Here is a 17731-nt window from a genome sequence, read left to right as displayed (position 1 = left end):
TGTTCCGCTCCGCGTGGAAGCTGCTTCATTATCTCAGACTGTATAAACTCAAGCAGCGGTGACTGTTTACTGAAACAACCTGTAAATGTGTTAGCCCGTGTTTGCAGAGGATAAGGACTGTGCCATCCCAGGCCCACTTCAGACCGTAAAAGTGGTTCTTTTCTCACCCTTATCTGAATCATCCTTGAACAGGCTGCCTCTGAACAGAGTTTACACTCCTCTTCTTTGATCTACTTCATAAGAACATCAGAACTGTTTACTTTGAAATGCACACATTTCTTTCTTGGGATGCAGGGAAAAGAGATGGCGTTCTAAGACATGAACAGATACATTCAAGCGAACTAGTAATTCTCCCGGTGTCTCCTATGCTGTCCAATATCCTGACAAATAACTGCTCATTGCTTAATTTTATTCTTAAATAAACTCATAAGTATGAACTCAAATTATTCAAAACTTCCGATCCTGTTCTCTGAAAATGACCTAACAAATCGCTATGCAAATGTCTGTCCTCTAGTTTCAACCACTCTCTCCCTGAAGGCGTCTTAAAATCTCTGATTCTACATAAACTGAAGTCAACAAGTGTACCTAAGACTTCAGAGGAAACTGAGAGGCCTGACTGCAGCACTCTGCCTCATGGACAGCACCAAAAAAATAGTTAGTCCTGCCTTTTCCAAGTAACTCCAAGCTCAAAAAACCTCTACCCACCCAGACTTAGTAAAGAGCACAGAGTTGCTCACAGACATACTGGTAAGATACTGTATCAGTGTTTCTTCAAGACTTCAAGATTTCTATCTGATGAGGACTACTTACTTGTTCCTGCCTCACGTCCCTACTTCCTTTGCTGATAATAGGCAAGGGGGTTCTTTCAAGCCTTGCATCAAGCAAGGCAAGAGGCTCGCAAAATTTGGGTATAAGACTCATAAAAGAGGCTTCTCCCTGTCCTTCTTTGTTATCTGTCCCTTCTGAATCCTCGTCCTTCATAGCAGAAGATAAAGATTGGAAATCACGGGGGCCGAGGGCAGCTCGAGCAGCATGAAGAAGCCCAGGCCGTGATGCAATTCCCAGCACCTACGTGGTGAGACGACTCCGCGCTGAACTTGGCGCCAGGTCAGGCAGCCTTGAGTTCTGCAAACTACTGCGCTCGGAGATTAGGCGGATGTAACAATCACCTGAAAGGGGAGATTAAAGCGCCTCTCAATGAGGTCCTTTGTCCCCGGCCTCATTTGATGCTCTGGGTCTTTTCAAACCGTGCCGGGGACGGCGCTTTAAATGTTTGCCCCGGCATCCGGGGCGGCTCCAGTGAGGGCCGGCAGGGCTGGGGACATGGAGAAGGGGCCCTTCTCGGTGGAGTGGCTGGCCCAGAGCAGCCGCGGCGGAGCCCGAGAGATGCCCGGTGAGTCCCGGCCGTGCCCTCTGGGTCCCCCCGCACGCCGGCGAGCGCGGCGCTTTCGGTCACCGCGGGCGGGGCACGGCCGCCGCTGTGTCACCGCCCGCGGGGCCAGGGGCCCGCCGAGGGAAGGGTCCCCCCTTCAGACGCCCCCATCTGTCCCCGCAGACTCGCCCCGGGAGCGGGAGGCCGCGGAGCGCCCCGGGCACGGAGCGGTGTCGGTGGGCGCCGCGCCCGGGCGGCCCCGCACCAAGTTCTCGGCCGCGCAGCTGCAGGAGCTGGAGCGCAGCTTCCGCGAGCAGCGCTACATCGGCGCCGGCGAGAAGCGGCGCTTGGCCGCCGTGCTGAACCTCTCCCAGAGCCAGGTGAGCGCGGCCTCGCCCTCCGCCCGAGCGGGACACGGGCCCCCGGCGTGGGAGGCACCTCACGGTCACCGGGGGACGGGGCAGTGACAATGACAGTGACAGTGACAGCTCCTGCAGGTGCGGCGGTCCAGCCCGCCCGTCAGCCTCGCCCCGCTGGCAGCAAACGGGGCTTGAGCAAACTGCCAGCCCTGCCTCGCCCGGCGCTGCTGCGCCCGGCTCAGCTCCGAGTGCTCCAGGGTTAAGGGGCAAATGGAAAATGGTGAATGCGAGTTCAAAAGCTGAAACTTCACTGGGGGTAAAAGTACTTTTGCAATCTCCATAACCTCAGTTTTCAGGCTAATTCTTTCTTATGGTTATGTATCTGACAGGGGCATTGCAGGATTTTTGAACAGAGCTACCCCTACCCAGGCCTTTTAGCCCCACTGCACAAGTCTTGTGTTACAGCCTTGGTCCATATCTGAGTATTGGCTTGCCATGCATCATGGAGTGTTCGCGGTTTAATTCCTCATCATGCCAAGACGATTACTCTGCAATAAATATAGGCCAAGGTTATTAACCCTCACCTTTACTGTTAATGCATTCTGTTACTTTGACAATAAGTCTGCCTTCAGGGTGTATTAGTACACGGAAAAGGGATAAGGGGTTTGGTTCTTGACTTTTTTTCTTATCCTCAGGTAAAAACCTGGTTTCAGAATCGTCGTATGAAGTTCAAACGCCAGACTCAAGATGCCAGGATCGAAGCTCTTTTCTCGGGCTTGTTTTTGCCCTATCGTTGTTACCCAGACATGGCTACATCCAGCTATCCTCATGGGGTGGATGTCGATGTCTCTGCTACCTCTGCTGTTTCCCTTCACCCAGCTGTGCCAAACCCTGCTTTGTTGTTACCTTCTGTTCCAGCTCAGTCTCTTCAGCCAGTTTTGCCAAGTCCAGCTTTACTACTGCCTCCCGGGCCAGGATTATCTCGTTACTCTTCTGTGCTTCCAGCAGTGACTCTAACCACAGAACATAAAAGACTGATGTTCCAACCAGATCTTCCTTCCTGTTAAAAATGTGAACGATTATCTGTAATCTCAAAAAAGTGCCAAATACCTCTAAGAGTAACTATTTAACTTATTTTGTTATATTAAATAAACTAAAGATTCTTTGAATTATTTTTCTTTAACATAAAAAAGTTCCATCGCAGGAGAAGATAATTTACCCATATTAGAGAAGTTATACTGAGAGTGGAAGCGGAGGACATGAAATCTCTTTATTCCTACAGCTGTCACCATGCTGCATAGAAATTTTTATATAAATTTTCCTATCTAAAGGTTTTCAGAAAATAGTCTATAATCATGTGGGGATATCAACTAAAAAAAGTGGAGTACTGTATACACTGCAATTTACATAGTAACTATGTAATTTAATACGCAATAGTGGGAGTTTTTAAGGAAACATTTGTGCATTTAAATTAAAATGTTGCCAAAGGTAAAAACGCTATGAACAAAACTGAACAAGTTGCCCAGTATTCTCTTTTATGTGTATATTCTGCACCATTCTTCAAGTGGTCTCACCTGTTTTTTGATGGACATGTTGCATTTATGCACTAGAAGAGAGATAAAGCTAAGGAATTACCAGGCAAGCATGTATGTTGATGCCAATATCAAGCCTACTTGCAATTTAAATCTACTTAAGAGAACGAATTGTTCACCAATTCAGGTCTCTTGGGACACTCAAAAAGAAAATATTTCACTTTTTACTTCCAAAAGTTGCAGCTGTAACTTGATAGCCTCCCTAATTTTTAAACTGCAGAATTAGTTTAGGCTTGATCTTAGGAACACTTAGGGCTGTTCCTGAAAGTCACAAAGCAAGTTTTATGGAAAGTGGCAAAGCCAAGCCTTTAGACAATGGGAAACTAGACACTTTACATCAGTATAAAGCAGCTGCAGCAGGTGTGACTACATCTCCTTCCCCAATCCAGATTTATCTAATTTGCTTGCTAGGTGATAGTTAGATTACTCTGCAGTTGTAAACAGAGAAAAATCTAACACAAAACAAAATAAAAAAGAACACCACCACCAAGAAAGAAACCCAAACCCTCCCTTCCTCTTCTCACAAGTTAAAAAAAAGGGGGCCTGGTACAGCTTTGTGCCATGCATTCCCTTTCCCTTCTTCTCCCTCCACCCTCCATGTCCGTCTACCCTTCCCCCCCAGCACCCTCCCCCCCCATCACGTTTGGCAGACAAAAGGGAGACACTCGCAGGAATTTCCCCCACCACACCCCTTCTCTGTGCCCCACCAGGGCAGCACCGATCCGTGACACAGCCAGGCAGCCCCAGGGACGACCGGTGCATTTCTAGGCCACTTAGAACACGCTTCACAGAAAATTCCCTTTACCCTTTCCAAGTATTTTTTTCACAAGTGAGAAGCCCCTAGGCTATTACATCGAAACTCATACGACTCACTGAATTAGAGGGCAGAGGGTGGAAATTTAGACTACTTGTACAATGCAACAATCAAGTAATGTATTTAAAAGGCCTTACAGGTGAATTAACAAAACTTCATTAAAATCTAGACTAGGAAATTAAGTGTTAAGTAAGCGCTCTTAGGAGTGAACACCAATCCCAGGAAGAACTAAAAAAAACCCAACACGTCAGGATTACTAGAACAAAACTTTATATGTTTAAAGGGAATAGATCAAAATGCTAAAAAAGCGCAAATTGCCAAGTATGCAATTATAATTGTTTTCTAATGGTGAGACAAAAGGCCAAATTTTCAGGCTACAATTCCATTAAGATGATATAGCTTTGAACCAGACACAAATATGCCCAAATTTTTTTTGCCTAGAGTTTGCTTTGGCAATTGTAAAATTCCATAATGAAGGCCTGATCTGTTAATTCCTGTTTAAAGATACGCTGACTTAATAAATATTATTACCACTGCTGCCTTCGCATGGATGATGGGACTGGACTTGTAATATTAGATTTATATCCAGAAGAGAAACTCATTGACAGCTTATCCTTCCTCTGGAGGATGTACTTAGCTCAAAGCACAGTGCAGGGCAACTGGATGCAGTTGCCTCTGTCCACGCTACCAAACACTCAACAGACAGACAATCTCGGTGGGACGGTAGGAAAGTCAGACAAAATGTATTTAACCATTAAATCCACTACCTTTACACGGGAGGACAAGTGACCACTGCAGTTTGTATTGCACAAGTGCAATCTTTTATAGAGTTGACACATATAGCGCTATTCATATTTTATTTATATATATACACATTTATGAAAAAACTGGGGGAGCAATGAAAACCATATACATAACACATTGTAGACTAGATTAATTAATATTTTAAAATTATCAAATATAAAATTATTCATGTCACATTTAACTTAAAATAATAGACATTCTTCCAAATCAGGCAAGAGATTCTAAGCATGAAAAACATTACAGTATAAAACACTGCTTTATCACTATAATGCATATACTGTGTGGCATTGCCTGTCCATTTTGTTCTGAATAACCGGATGGAAAGAAGGATGAGGAAGAAGCTGTTGATGGTAGTAGGGCAGTTCATTTGCCATAAAGTGATAGGTGCTTTGCGATGCGTCGTATCTGGGAACGGAGAAGCTGAACTGCACAGCAGGCATCGGGGTGAAAGGCAGGAGTCTCTGGTGCTGGGCAGCAAAGGGGTAGTGGAGACCATCCTGAAACAGAGCTGGTGAGGTCCCGGGGGCGTAGCTGTGGAATGGAACAGGGGACACGAGGCTGTGCTGGTGGTCCTGTATCTGTCTCTTCAGTTTCATCCTCCGGTTCTGAAACCAGGTCTTAATCTAAGCAACAAAAAGAAGGGAAGGATGTAGAAGACAAATCAGGGATTTGCCTAAGGATAATGAGCAAACTATAAACAACCATATCTGAACTGCTTTTGCCATTTTGCTTCAGATGGAATTGACACAGCGGGATTGATGCTTTTGCCATACTTAGCAGAAGGCAAAGGATCTGCGGGATGTAGAGGAAGAGTGGTTGCGTTCAGGGTTTTTACAATAATTAGAGTCTTTAAGACCAGTTTTGAGCTCCGCATGGTCTACACACAGATCGCCGTATATCCAGGACAGTTTATCTCACTAAGAAATAAAGAAACCTTGACGGTTTCCCGATAGAAAGTGCCGCAAATTTCCCGGAGTGCTAACTCGTTAATCCCCGAGGGATCCCACAGCCCCTGCTGAATTCAAGAGTCGGTTCATCTCAGAGAAGACAGATGTGGAACCGCCGACCCCGGCTGCTCCTGCCAGGCGAGGCCGCGAAGGATCCGCTTTCTGCGGGACTAACCTGGATCTCCGAGAGTTGCAAGGCAGCCGCCAGCTTCCTCCGCTCCGTGGCACCCAGGTACTTCTGGCGCTGGAAGGTCTTCTCCAGCCGGCAGACCTGCTCCGAGGTGAAGGCGGTGCGCGCCCTCCTCTGCCGCCCGCGGCTCCCGCCCGCCGCCGCGGCCCCGGCGCGCTCCGCGCCCGCGCTCTCGCTCTCGTAGCCCGAGGACTCGTCGGCGCTGAGCCAGCCGCCGTCGGGGGCTGCACGGGAGGAGGAGGAGCGGCGGTGAGGCCCCTGCCCGGCTGGGGCAGTGCCTCCGCCGCCCCTCAGCCCTGCCAGGCCGTTGCACCGGCGAGAGCCCGGATCCCGGCGTGTCCCCAGCCCGCTCGCCCGCTGCCCTCTTCTCTCGGTCTCCCATCCACCTCTCCCTCCTCACACACCTGTCTCCGACGGGCAGGGGTCGGTGATATCCCGGGGATCGTCTCGGCTCCGCTCCGCCGCGCAGGGCTCGCTGTCCGCGGGCTGGCCCGGCTGGGGGCTGCTCCGCCGGGGCTTGGCTTTGACCAGGAGGGTGGGACTGCCCAGCGAGCTGGGGGCGCGGGGAGGGGGCGCACAGCAGATGTGGGGCCTGACCCCGTGGGGCTTGGTTTCTTCCGAAGGGATCTGGACCTGATTCATGGCGGAGAGGGGCTGGGCGTCCCACAGCCGCGGCCCGCTCTTATATGGGCGCTCCGTCCCGGGAGGGGTCGTTTGTAAGTGCGAACACACATCAAAGTGGGAATCGAGCAGAGATAACAGCTACCAGCTAGGAGGAAAGTTCACACGTCTGGCAAATGTCTACAGCCCTTGGCTCCAGCGAGTCTGCGGGGCCGGGGAGACCCCCTTGAAGTGCAAAGCTGCCCCTCTCCCCTGGAGGGCAGGGCACGGGCAGCCCCAGCGCCGCAAACGGGCGTCTAAAGACACCGTGGCTGCCGGTGCCAGGGCGGGTTTACCACTCCCTTTTCAATCGCGGGGTCCCACACTGCACAGATGCCCGAAACCAGCCCCGAGACCCGCACCCAAGGCGCCGAGGCAGGGGTGAGGGATAAGGAACCTCGGGTAGAGGGGTGAGGGATAAGGAACCTCTGCCAGTCCCGCCGTCCTTTTCCCTCCCTGGGAAAAGCCATGGGGGGCCCATGTCAAGAAGTCCCTACCCACGGGGCTCAACCCTCACTCTCCGGGCCAGAGCCAGGCTAGGGGTGAGCAGAGCCTCAGGCCCTCTCAGCTTGAACTTGGCGCCGTCTGTCTAGCCAGAAAACGCAACCCATCTCCCCAGTCGTTTAGTGATCAAAGCGCTGAGTGAGCAGGGGAGCTCGCACCTCATCAGCCTCATACTACCCCAATCCATATGCCGCTTCCCGAGAAGGACGGTGCCCTTGTAATGCAGGGAGGATACCAAAACATCTCCCAGCACAGCTTGGCTGGGAAAGGGGCATCTCGGCAGCTCAGCCCGTCTCCAGGTTCTTCTTTTGCTCAACTTCACCGGACTTTTGGTCACGCCAGTAAAAAATATCACACCGAGCACGAATACACCGGCAGTAGCGATACTTTAATAACTCACATCCTAACCCTCGCTTAAAGGAGAATGGAAACGAGCGCAAATCCCTCTAACGGGGTAAATGCACTGATAGGACCTCAATTTCAATGACGATTCCAAAATTCTCAGAGTTCCTGCTCGGATGCATCACCGGAAGAAGTGGGCACCATGAACCTGGGTCTAACAGGGAAGTAGTTTGTTTCTTTCTAAAACACAGCAATAATCTAGGTTCCCACACACATGGGCAATGTGAGGAGGAAAAAAGAAGTCAACTAAACCCCAACTAAGCCACCGCCCCAGTTTATTATGAAAATCATTTGGAAAAAAACTCTCATATTCGTGCTGTTAATTTTCATTGTTTCAGATGTTCCCGTAACTCCGCGGCCGCGGGAATGTGTAGAGGGTTATCGACCCCTCCCGATCCCACAAAGTCGGCTTATCCTTACACTGGCCCCGGGGGAGGGATAAAATCCAGGCACCTGAACAATGCAAACACCTTACCAAGCCCACTGAGCCCAAGAGCTGGATGCCTCCTGGAGCTTTGCTTGCAACACCATCCCCTCAGGGCAGGGATGGAAAGGTTGTTGTTGCCTCGGCACAGCCCCGACAGAGAGATCGCCCTGCTCTTCGAGGGGTGCTGGGCCCAGTCAATAAAGGAGTTTCACTTACTGCTGGCGCAAGACTCATTTTGGCTGATATGCACAAGCCAATGCAAATGCCCAAGCAGCTGAATACAGCTGGATCCCACTCTGGATCAGAACTGCACACCTGTGAGTGCCACTGGCCCAACCAAAACCACTGTAACACGAACATTTAAATCCTAGACACATTTCAGTCAAGCAGGGATAGGTTCTGTTCCCCAAATGAATTAAGAGCCTGCACATTAGTTTTAATAACTTCAAGATTCAATAACTCTTCCTTAACTATTCCACTCGTGTTTGGTTCCACTTTTTCTGAAGTATCTTATTTCAGAAAAGCAGCTTCTGAATATCTTCATATGTGGACAAATCCAAGCAGAAAAACTCATGTTTTGCCACAGAGAAACTCACTCACAGCAAGTTGCCCTGATAAAGCAGTGAGTGCTATCTGCAGAGCCTGACTCCCTCACCAGAAAGAAGTTTAGACAAAATACAGGAAAACCAATGGTATTCAGGAGCTCCTAAATGGAACGCACACCTACCTAGCAAGCAGCATGGACTCTGCTTCCAGCAGGGCAGCGTCCCCACCGTTTCCCCAGCAGAAGAAATCTGTGCCAAGCCAGGCAGCCTTGGGTCCCCCATGCCCTGCAGGCCCCTCACCCAAGCAGACAGAAACACCCAGGGATTACCCTCTAGGAGAGACACTTCATCCCCAACTGCCAAAACTGAACCAGACACGCGATGACCACGCAGTGCTGTGCCCAAAGAGACCATTGATACATTATGTGTGATAAATTGAGGCGAATAATTTGATTCAGCCTTTTTAGGGTCAATTAGAATTTTATTAATTACAGCAAGCAGTAGCAAGCAAAACAGCGCTGGGTGGGTAGGGGTCTCCAAGCCGCCCCTCCTGCAGTGTCCCACACTGCAGTGCCCCACGCCCCACTCCCCTTATTCAGTCTCTTTTATAGTTTCTTGGAGGTTTCTTCATTCGCGTCTCTTGCGATAGCGGTGGGCGTAGCTTGAGCATCCCTCTGCATCGTGTCTGCGTTGTGTCGAGGCAGGTGATCGTTGGTTTCACAATCGGTTCCGGACAGTGATGGGCGTACCCGGAGCACTCCTACGCCGTCCACTCCGGTGGCCGCCGCCCGGTGGTCGCTGATTTCACAATCAGCTCCAGCCATCCCCCAACATCCTTAGCCTGTGTCTGCAAAAGAAGCTAAGAAAAGCTCCCTATATGATGATTAATCATACTTGTGGTCTTGCGCCTTGCAATATGCCTATAGCCTTGCGGTTTGTAGCAGTTGCTTCCTGTTTCCCAACTTCACAGATGCTTCCCCTATCTCTTAACAAGCAAGCTGGTCCCTTATACTTTAATTTTATATTTCCCCCTTTAATATTCTAATTCTTTTGATGAACAAACAAGTTACCACAGTTTATCACATTATGTGTCTTATAGAAAGCAACTATTATTAACCCTAAAGAACTGCTGCCATTTCCTCCCTCTCCTTTGGCTAGGAATGCAGGGAAGCAGCTGACCTGTCATACAGTTTGCTGAAAGTCAATGAAAACCGTTGGGGTTTTTTTGGTGCTGTTTTTTTTTTTTTTTTTTTTTTTTTTTTTTTTTTTTGTTGTTGTTATACTCCAATCTGAATAGCCTATTTAGCGGGATATTTAAACCCAACACTAGGATCCCCCCAACTCCAGATGAAAGTAGATGCATCTGTGGACCACAAAACCCTGGAACAGATGGGAAAAGTGTGGAAGGTGTTATGTGGCTATTGTAGTTCCCATTAGAAAGAGGTGGCAGCTTGAGAAACTTGAAAACTTTAACGACCCTGGTGGGCAGAGGTGCTACATCTGCAGTTAAATCTTCCCCTCACCTTGCAGTAATATGGGGCTCATATGAGACACAAATTCACTTCCATTCAATTCTTTCCTATCATGTGAAAATTTTACAGCATTCAATTGATTTGATATATAAGCATGATGAAAAACAAATCTAAATTCTCTGGGAAAATTATGTATTTTCCTATAGAATTCTGTATACTCAGAACTTCAGATATTGTATAAAATTGAAAAATAGATGGATTTTTCTTATATTCTTATATTAAGAAGATAATGGACCCATTTCTCCAAATCACATTTTAAAATATTTATTGCTCTGCCTTTGTATGTAAGCCTTACAACCATAGGAATCATGCTTGCTGCTTTCAAGAAAGGTACTGAAAGCTTATGCAGTCTTGTAAGTCGGTATGATACCCCAAATGTCAGTGCCGTGATTCATGCCAGGATGTGATAATTACAGATACGGCTGCCAGGACAGAGTGCTCTTCTCATGAGAGCTCTACAAGACTTCTAAGGACAAATGGTAGATTTCTGTCACTGGTATGCCTGGGAATATTTCATCTGGGGCTTTGTACACACATGGCATATAAATCCATGGGAACAGGCAGGACTGCAGCAACTCTACAGCATGAAGGTATTGCCTGAGGAAGGTCCAGCCCATCGTTCAGGCTGCAGCATCTCCTGCACAAGACACTAGATACTCATCCTTTGCCAGATGCTGAAGTACTTTTGTTGCCCTGGAATGCTGTTGGTGTGCCAAGGCCTTCAGCAGACCATCACATTGATTTTGCATGAAATCATAAAGAAAAAGTGGACATATTTTGCCAACAGAAAAATAGTCATTCTCAAGGGGAATAATTGCTAGAATAGTTGGGCAAATCTTCATGTTGCAAACTTTCTATCTGCTAGCCATGTCTGTAAGTAAACCATGGGAAAAAAACAACCAACCAACCAAAAAAACCCCAAAAACAAACCCAAACAAACCCCCCCAAACAATATACAGACCAAACTACCATAGCATTTATCATAGATTGAAAGTTGATGTACTAAGCCACCAGATTTGGGGGTAGTGGCTCCATCATAGGCAGATCCGAATTGCATTTATGAAAAGCGCAGATTTTCCAATATCTCCTTGACAAAACTGGAGGAGTGGAGATGATAGGGGGTGCAATACCACCCACTCCACTATGAGAAAGCAAAAAACCCAACAAACCCAAACAAAAAAGACTCCAACATTGGAACACCACAAAAAAAAAAAAAAAAAAGTTTAGCTGCGCAAATGGGCAGGAGGAGAGAGCCTGGGGAAGTGTAGCAGCGCTTCAGAGGTAAGCAAACTCATTTTAAAGAGCGGGGTTTTAAAACACGGCTAGAAGTGCAGGCAAGACAGTTTGCTTCGCTTCAGAAGGAGCCCCAGGAATCCCAGGCCCACAGGCAGCCGCAGGGCCGGGCTGGGCTCCTGGCCGGTGGGACAGATGATGGCTGTTTGTACCCTCCACTGCTCCCCTTTGGAAATGCTAACTTGGTTATTCAGCGTCTCCTTTGATGTCCTGATAGGTGCTATTAGATAGTCAATTAGGCATCAACGAGATCGATTGTTTGGGAATAGATGCTTTTCTGTTTGAAGTACCCGTGAACACTAACAGTGCCATCACCCCGCCGCTCCTTTGCCCACGGGAACAATGCGGGCTAACACACAATAAATGACAAATGCTACTGACTCAGCCGGCAGCGCTTCACCCTCTTCCCTCCCGACTCACAGGCTGCAAGCCCAGATATCCCCATTCAACGACTGTGGGAGCAAACACGCACTTTGCATTAAAAACGATTTATCGAAGAAATATTTCTGTGTGCTTTGCATGCAGAGATGGACAAAGCACCTAGATAAGTACAAGTTAGCTCGAAACAAACTAGTACTTGAATTTCTATGTACGGCATCGCCACAGTGCCTGAGGACTTGTGACACCTCCACAGTTGCTCAGAATTGCCGAGGCAGAATAACTAGGAGCTGAAATAAGAATTAAAGCACTTAGCCTACCTGAATACCGAAGAGACACTGGGATTAACTCCCTACTAGGTACTATTAGAGGATAAGAATAGGTTGAAGCCTAGGAGTTTAAGACACAGATATAAAGGAAGAGTAGTAAAATCTACTCAAGGAACATGTCGAGACCAAGAAGTCTCTCCTCTTTCTTCCCCCCTCCACTTCGGTGGGATTTATCAAGTTAATTGTCATCTAATTGAGTATCAAAGAAAGAGATAATGGGCAGCAATTAGATGTAATGGCCTAACAGTGCGAGATCTCTCTCGATTAGCACACAACGCCGAATAACTTCTCCTAGTTTGTAAAGAGGTCCCTGGAGTGGCTCCACCATGTCTAGGAGCTGCAGGGGGTGATATACCTCGATCCTATTCCCAATCCCCTGATGGCTGCTGTAGCCAAATTGGGACGCGCGGTTCCGAGCGCGGTTGCTGGCGGCTCCCCCGCCCCGCGGTGTTAATTCAATCAGGTTTCTCCCCCTCCGCGCACGCACTGCAGGGGAGAAGGTCTTTGAAGTTAGCGCTCTGGCAATTGTCCCCTCCCCTCCCATCCCCTTTACCTCCCCGGGGAGCCCAGTTTCCAGATTATACAGCCTCTCTTCTTCGAGAGCCGCCGGTGGTTCCGACAATTTCACCCCACGAGCATTAAACTACTCCTCCCCAGCTAATCGACTCGGCTTTTTTTTCTTTTTTTTTTTTTTTTTTTTTTTTTTTTTTTTTTTTTCTCCTTTTTTCCATTCCCATTTGTAGCTCAGTTGCCCACACCGTTCCGGTGCTGGGTTATTGTGCTGCGATTGAAGACACAAAGGCGGGCTGCTCCCTGCCGCGCTGCCGGGGCTGCCCGGGGATCGGCTGCGGGGGCCTGCGGCGGCTGCCGTGCCGGAGCCGGACCATCCCAGCTCCTGCGAGGGGCCGATACCATGCAGGTATCACTGAGGCTAGTGCCCCTTTACTGCTGCCAGGGCTAAAACGCAGTGAAGGAGAAATTCAAACAAGCAGGAATAAAACATGAAGTCCGAGTTTCTTACTCTCAGATCAAAGGAAAAACGTGCATTCACATTTTAATGCCAGAGTTGGACAGCTTTAGCAAAAATGAAATTACTTCACATAAAGTTTTCTAGACAACTGGAACGTAGTAGTTGCCTTCTAGGGAGAGCCGATTTTTGCAGGTAGGAGAGAAATTATCATGTAGACATTCGGAGGAACCTGATACCATTAGGGACTCAGCCAAGTGATCATCACCTCTCGCGTTCATTTGAGCAATTACCGGGAAACAGAACAGTATTTGCCAGCTAGCCCTGCCAGAACACTGGCAAGGTATTTCATGTGCTTGCTGAATATACCTGTGGCCAGGGAGTCATTATGTTAAGTGACCATTAGCACCCTTTTGAACAGAGATCGGCTTCTACCTCGCCAGCCGTTCTGCATCTCGTACGCCCAAAGCTGGGATGCCCCGTTACTCCCTCTAACCAGCGCTCACCCCTGGCACGAAACCCGTCAGCCTCAGCCAGAGCACGGGGAGCCGCACACACCCACGCGGCACGCCGAGCCTCCATCCCCGAGACCGCCCCGGGGCTGGTGCCGCTCGGCCTCGCAGCCCCGCTTGTCCCAGCGTGGTGCCCACAAACCCCGCGGGCTTAAATCACGGCAAGGATGGCAGCACTGCGTGTTGTCCCCGGCAGCACCGGTATCTCTGCCTGGCTCTAAACCTCTGCACGGAGGGGAAACTGCTGCCCCGCTCCGGGCGCCGCCGGACGCGGCGGAGCCGAGTTCGAGTGCGGGCAAGGGAAAGCAGGGCAGGGCAGGGCAGAGCAGGGCAGGGCAGGGCAGAGCAGAGCAGAGCAGAGCAGGGCAGGGCAGGGCAAAACAGGGCAGAGCAGAGCAGGGCACAGCAGAGCAGGGCACAGCAGAGCAGAGCAGGGCAGGGCAGGGCAGGGCAGGGCAGGGCAGGGCAGCCTGGGGCCGGCTCCGCGCCGCTCGCCCGTCGGACGGGACAGCCCAGCCCGGCGACTGCAACCCCGCGTTACGAGCCCGGTAGCGGGAAGGGCAGATCCAGGGGATGAGGGCTGGTTCAGAGCCGCCCCAGATCACTTCTCACCAGGGACATGGGGACCCCATAAGGGAGTCCTCCTGCCTCTCTCTTTTTAGCGTTGGGATGGGGGGACTACGACATCCTCCTCCCCTGCACAAACTCCATCCCCGCGGTTCCCCTCCCAGGAAACAGTTCCCCTCCGCAGGCAGGAGCACTTTGTTCTTCCTCTTTCCTCCCGAGCCCTTCCATCTGTCTCTTTCCCCGGGCCCATCTGCGGCGCTGCCCATGCCCCACTTCCCTTTCACCCCCCCCCCATTTGGTCCCGGAGGGGCGCTCCCAGAACGCCGCGGGTAGTCCCGGTGCCCTGGGAGCGCTCCGTCCCTTCACCCCCATCTTCCCATACCGCCGCTCTTGCTTCTGAGAGCAGGAAGGGTTATTACCTTTATTCCTTTCGTACGAGCTGAGCAGAGCATTTGGAGAACTGGTGGGGCTCTCTTCTGTGGCCATACGAGATTATAAGGGGAACATCTAACCCTTCAACCATTGCTCCCTTGAAAACAGAATAGCCACATGGAGTCTAATGCTTAATACTTTTTTGGGTTTTTTTTACGGTAAATTGTACATTTGTTTGCCTTGACTGCTTTGTTATTTTAAACATGACTGCTTTAGAGCAGAGGAAAATATTCAGGATTGTAGCTCTTTCTGGAGACCCCAGTTCCCTAATGACGTTTGAAAGAGAGATTTCTTCAAATCAATATTACCGTTTAATGATACCTGACTTCGAGAAATAAGCCTCTATCGAATGGGAATTTTACTTACGTGTCAACAAACTTCCTTAATCCATAACTGCATAAAGTTCCTGAGATCTCAGCAAGACTGATAGCACCTGAGCCCTTTTTAATTTAGCTGAGACTCTTCAATTAGAGACACACAATTTATGCAATTGCAAACAAATACAAATATCTCAAATACAGCATAGATTACAAAAAAATCAAGGAGACTTGCAGAGGTGACTGCAAAGCCAACTGCCCACAGCAGCACATAATGTTGCTTTTTACCAGGCAAGGGTACTCGAGTGGCAGACTGGCCTCTGTATACAAAGGATATTCAAGGAGGCTGACAGAGAACCCTGACACCATTCATTACAGGAGTTTAAATTACCAGTGTGCTGGAAATATCCTTGCAACCCCCCAGATCACCTCTAAAGTGATGGAAATTTTTATTGCTCTTTTCATGTTAGTTGAAAATTGACTTTGAAAGATTTATGGTCAACTTACAGTCAAAGATCATTTTCAGAGCCCCTTTTCTGGCCTGAAATCAGGCCATTTTGATCATCAATTTACTAGCTCATTATCCAAATTTTAGAAGTGCATAGCACAATGGTAAGGAATTTCACTGCCACTTATAGAAAACCAGCTTTGGAACGTCAATATTCTTTTGATCATCACCCTTATACCCTGATAACTGCATGTGAGATGACTAGATACTGTTTTGTAGATAAGAAATTTCAAGATCCTTTCCATGATCTGTTTAGGTAAGAGGTTCTTACTAATCTACTGAGGCAGTTCATTAAATCGTGAAGATATAATATCATACTTATTTAGAAAGTAATTTTTTAAATCTTAAAAGCATCTGTTCTGCTACTATAGCAAGCCCAGTATCGAGTAACAGGTGTATCCACATATTTGGCTAAAAGCACAGTTCCATGAAAGGGTTGGATACCTGCTTTAGAAGACAGAAGGAAATTCACGCTTTTTTTTGCATTCAGCGGCAGAGTAAATTGCAGGTGGGGCAGAACAAATCTAGATAAGGAGTGTATGCTTCTTTAAGAGAAGAGGAGCTTTCTTTTGGGGCAGGATGAATACCTCTACAATCCTTGAGAAAGGAATTCACATGAAAGCTGGAAAAATAGGTTTATTAAAAGATTTCATTTATATTATTGTTTGTCCCACCCTGTTTATATTTTACAATTGCCTATAAATGCAAGGGCCTGAAGTCCATGATTCAGATTGTCCAGCATGTCTTTGTAAATGTTTAGATCGGTGCTGCATCCTAACTCCACCAAGCAGTTTCAGACGAGGGCAGCCCAGATATCTGTCAGTAGTGCAAATCCTCTTTAGTCCTAGCTGGTATCAGAGGGTCAGACACCCAGCAGGAAGGCCCTGGGGTCCCGGTACCCCACATAGCAGGGTGCTGCCCAAAAGCCAACTGGCTGTGCTCTGCAGGCGCTGCTGAGGTCCAGGGCGGGTGCCGGCAGGGCAGCCAAAGGGAAGCCCTCAGAGGCAGCCCCTTGCCGGGGCAGAGCTGGCGGCCGGGCCACGTATGTGAGCGGCAGGGGCACCACAGCGCCCTGAGGTCCGTAAGGGAGAGCGGGGCTGCAGAAGGGCTCCGTCCTCAACTCCTGCAGCTGCCGCTTGAGCTTCATCCGGCGATTCTGAAACCAGGTCTTGATCTGGGGGAAGGGTACAGGGGAAGGAAAAAGGACGAGGTTACAACACCACTCAGGCTTTATTTGGAGCCGTGCCGTCGGCATTCGCCGAGCCCGCCGCCGCCGCCAGCGCCCCCCGCTCACCTGCACCTCGGAGAGGCGCATCCTGCCCGCCAGCTGCCGGCGCTCGGCGGCGCCCAGGTACTGCTGCCGCTGGAAGGAGCTCTCCAGGGTGCTGATCTGCTCCGCGCTGAACGCCGTGCGCAGCCGCCGCCCGCCGCGGCCGCAGGGCTCCTCCGGGCCCGGGCATTCGGGACCCTCCTCTGGCACGGGCTGCCCCGCTCCCGACGGCCTCCCGCCTGCTCCTGGGGACAGGGACGAGGAGGAAAGGGTCAGCCAGACCCGGGCACCGCGTGGGGAACCGCCCGCCCCCTCCGTCCCCGAGCAGCCACCGCGCAGCGCTGCCTTCCCGGGCCGGGGGTGTCCCAGACCCACCACCCCCTGCCCGGGAGCCCCACCCAGGCTGCCCCGCGGCCGCGGTACCTGCGGCGGGAGTGGCCGCCATGCGCTCCCTGCTCCGGCCGCTTCTCCCGTCCCGCGGGCCCGGGGGCTGCTCCTGGCTCCGCTCGCTCTGGCCGACGCCGGAGCCGGAGCCGGGCCGGCGGCCCGCGGACGATGCTCGGTGTGGGGAGCCCTCGGTGGGGCTCTTGAGAGCTTGGCTGCTCTGAGACAACCATTCCACGGAGAAAGGGGCCTTAGTCATCGTGCCTTGTTTCGGAGATGCCGGGAAGGAGGGTGTCGGGGGACACGGGCCTCTCCTTTATACCGCAACTCCCGGAGGAAAACGTTGTTTGTGTAAATACACATCAAAGGGCCAGATAAGTATCATCTAATTGCTATCAGTCCTCCCCCCCCCCCCCCCCCCCAACAAAAGATATCGTTCACACATTGCCCCAGCTCGCGGAGGCTCGGCTCCGCCGTGTCTGCCCCTGAGGAGTTCACTCCGCCGTCAGTGATTTACAGCTCTTGTTACATCCTATCCCCATTCAAATGGCATTTATGGAGCTGAGCAGCCTCAAACGGCGCTGGGGAATGTACCCCCGGGGGAGCGCAGCATCCCCGGCCGCTGG

General features: G+C 50.1%; 3 protein-coding genes across 3 annotated transcripts; 1 reads left to right on the top strand and 2 right to left on the bottom strand.

Annotated features, from left to right (window-relative positions):
- The first annotated feature begins 1323 nt into the window (after positions 1–1323).
- LOC128791539 (homeobox protein vex1-like) lies at positions 1324–2798 on the top strand. Its single transcript, XM_053949264.1, has 2 exons — positions 1324–1752; positions 2427–2798. Exons 1-2 carry the CDS (start codon positions 1324–1326, stop codon positions 2796–2798), a joined length of 801 nt encoding a protein of 266 aa, XP_053805239.1.
- Positions 2799–5204: 2406 nt separating this feature from the next.
- On the bottom strand, positions 5205–6812 carry LOC128791696 (homeobox protein vent1-like). The gene is given in 4 exon segments (XM_053949530.1): positions 5205–5564; positions 6064–6302; positions 6483–6785; positions 6788–6812. Coding segments are annotated over 4 exon segments (927 nt in total).
- A 9273-nt stretch (positions 6813–16085) lies between these two features.
- LOC128791622 (homeobox protein vent1B-like) lies at positions 16086–17483 on the bottom strand. Its single transcript, XM_053949410.1, is given in 3 exon segments — positions 16086–16625; positions 16746–17129; positions 17132–17483. Coding segments are annotated over 3 exon segments (903 nt in total). The 5' UTR covers positions 17339–17483; the 3' UTR covers positions 16086–16313.
- Between the last annotated feature and the right edge of the window lie 248 nt (positions 17484–17731).

Source organism: Vidua chalybeata, chromosome 8 (assembly GCF_026979565.1).
Source record: "Vidua chalybeata isolate OUT-0048 chromosome 8, bVidCha1 merged haplotype, whole genome shotgun sequence".
Classification (NCBI taxonomy): domain Eukaryota; kingdom Metazoa; phylum Chordata; class Aves; order Passeriformes; family Viduidae; genus Vidua; species Vidua chalybeata.
This window is presented reverse-complemented; position numbering and strand designations above follow the sequence as displayed.

Bases quoted from the DNA above. Each gene is read 5' to 3' on its own strand.
- LOC128791539 (XM_053949264.1), top strand. From the start codon at position 1,324: ATGGAGAAGGGGCCCTTCTCGGTGGAGTGGCTGGCCCAGAGCAGCCGC. The intron at 1,753-2,426 runs GTGAGCGCGGCC...TCTTATCCTCAG, and splicing joins TGAACCTCTCCCAGAGCCAG to GTAAAAACCTGGTTTCAGAA.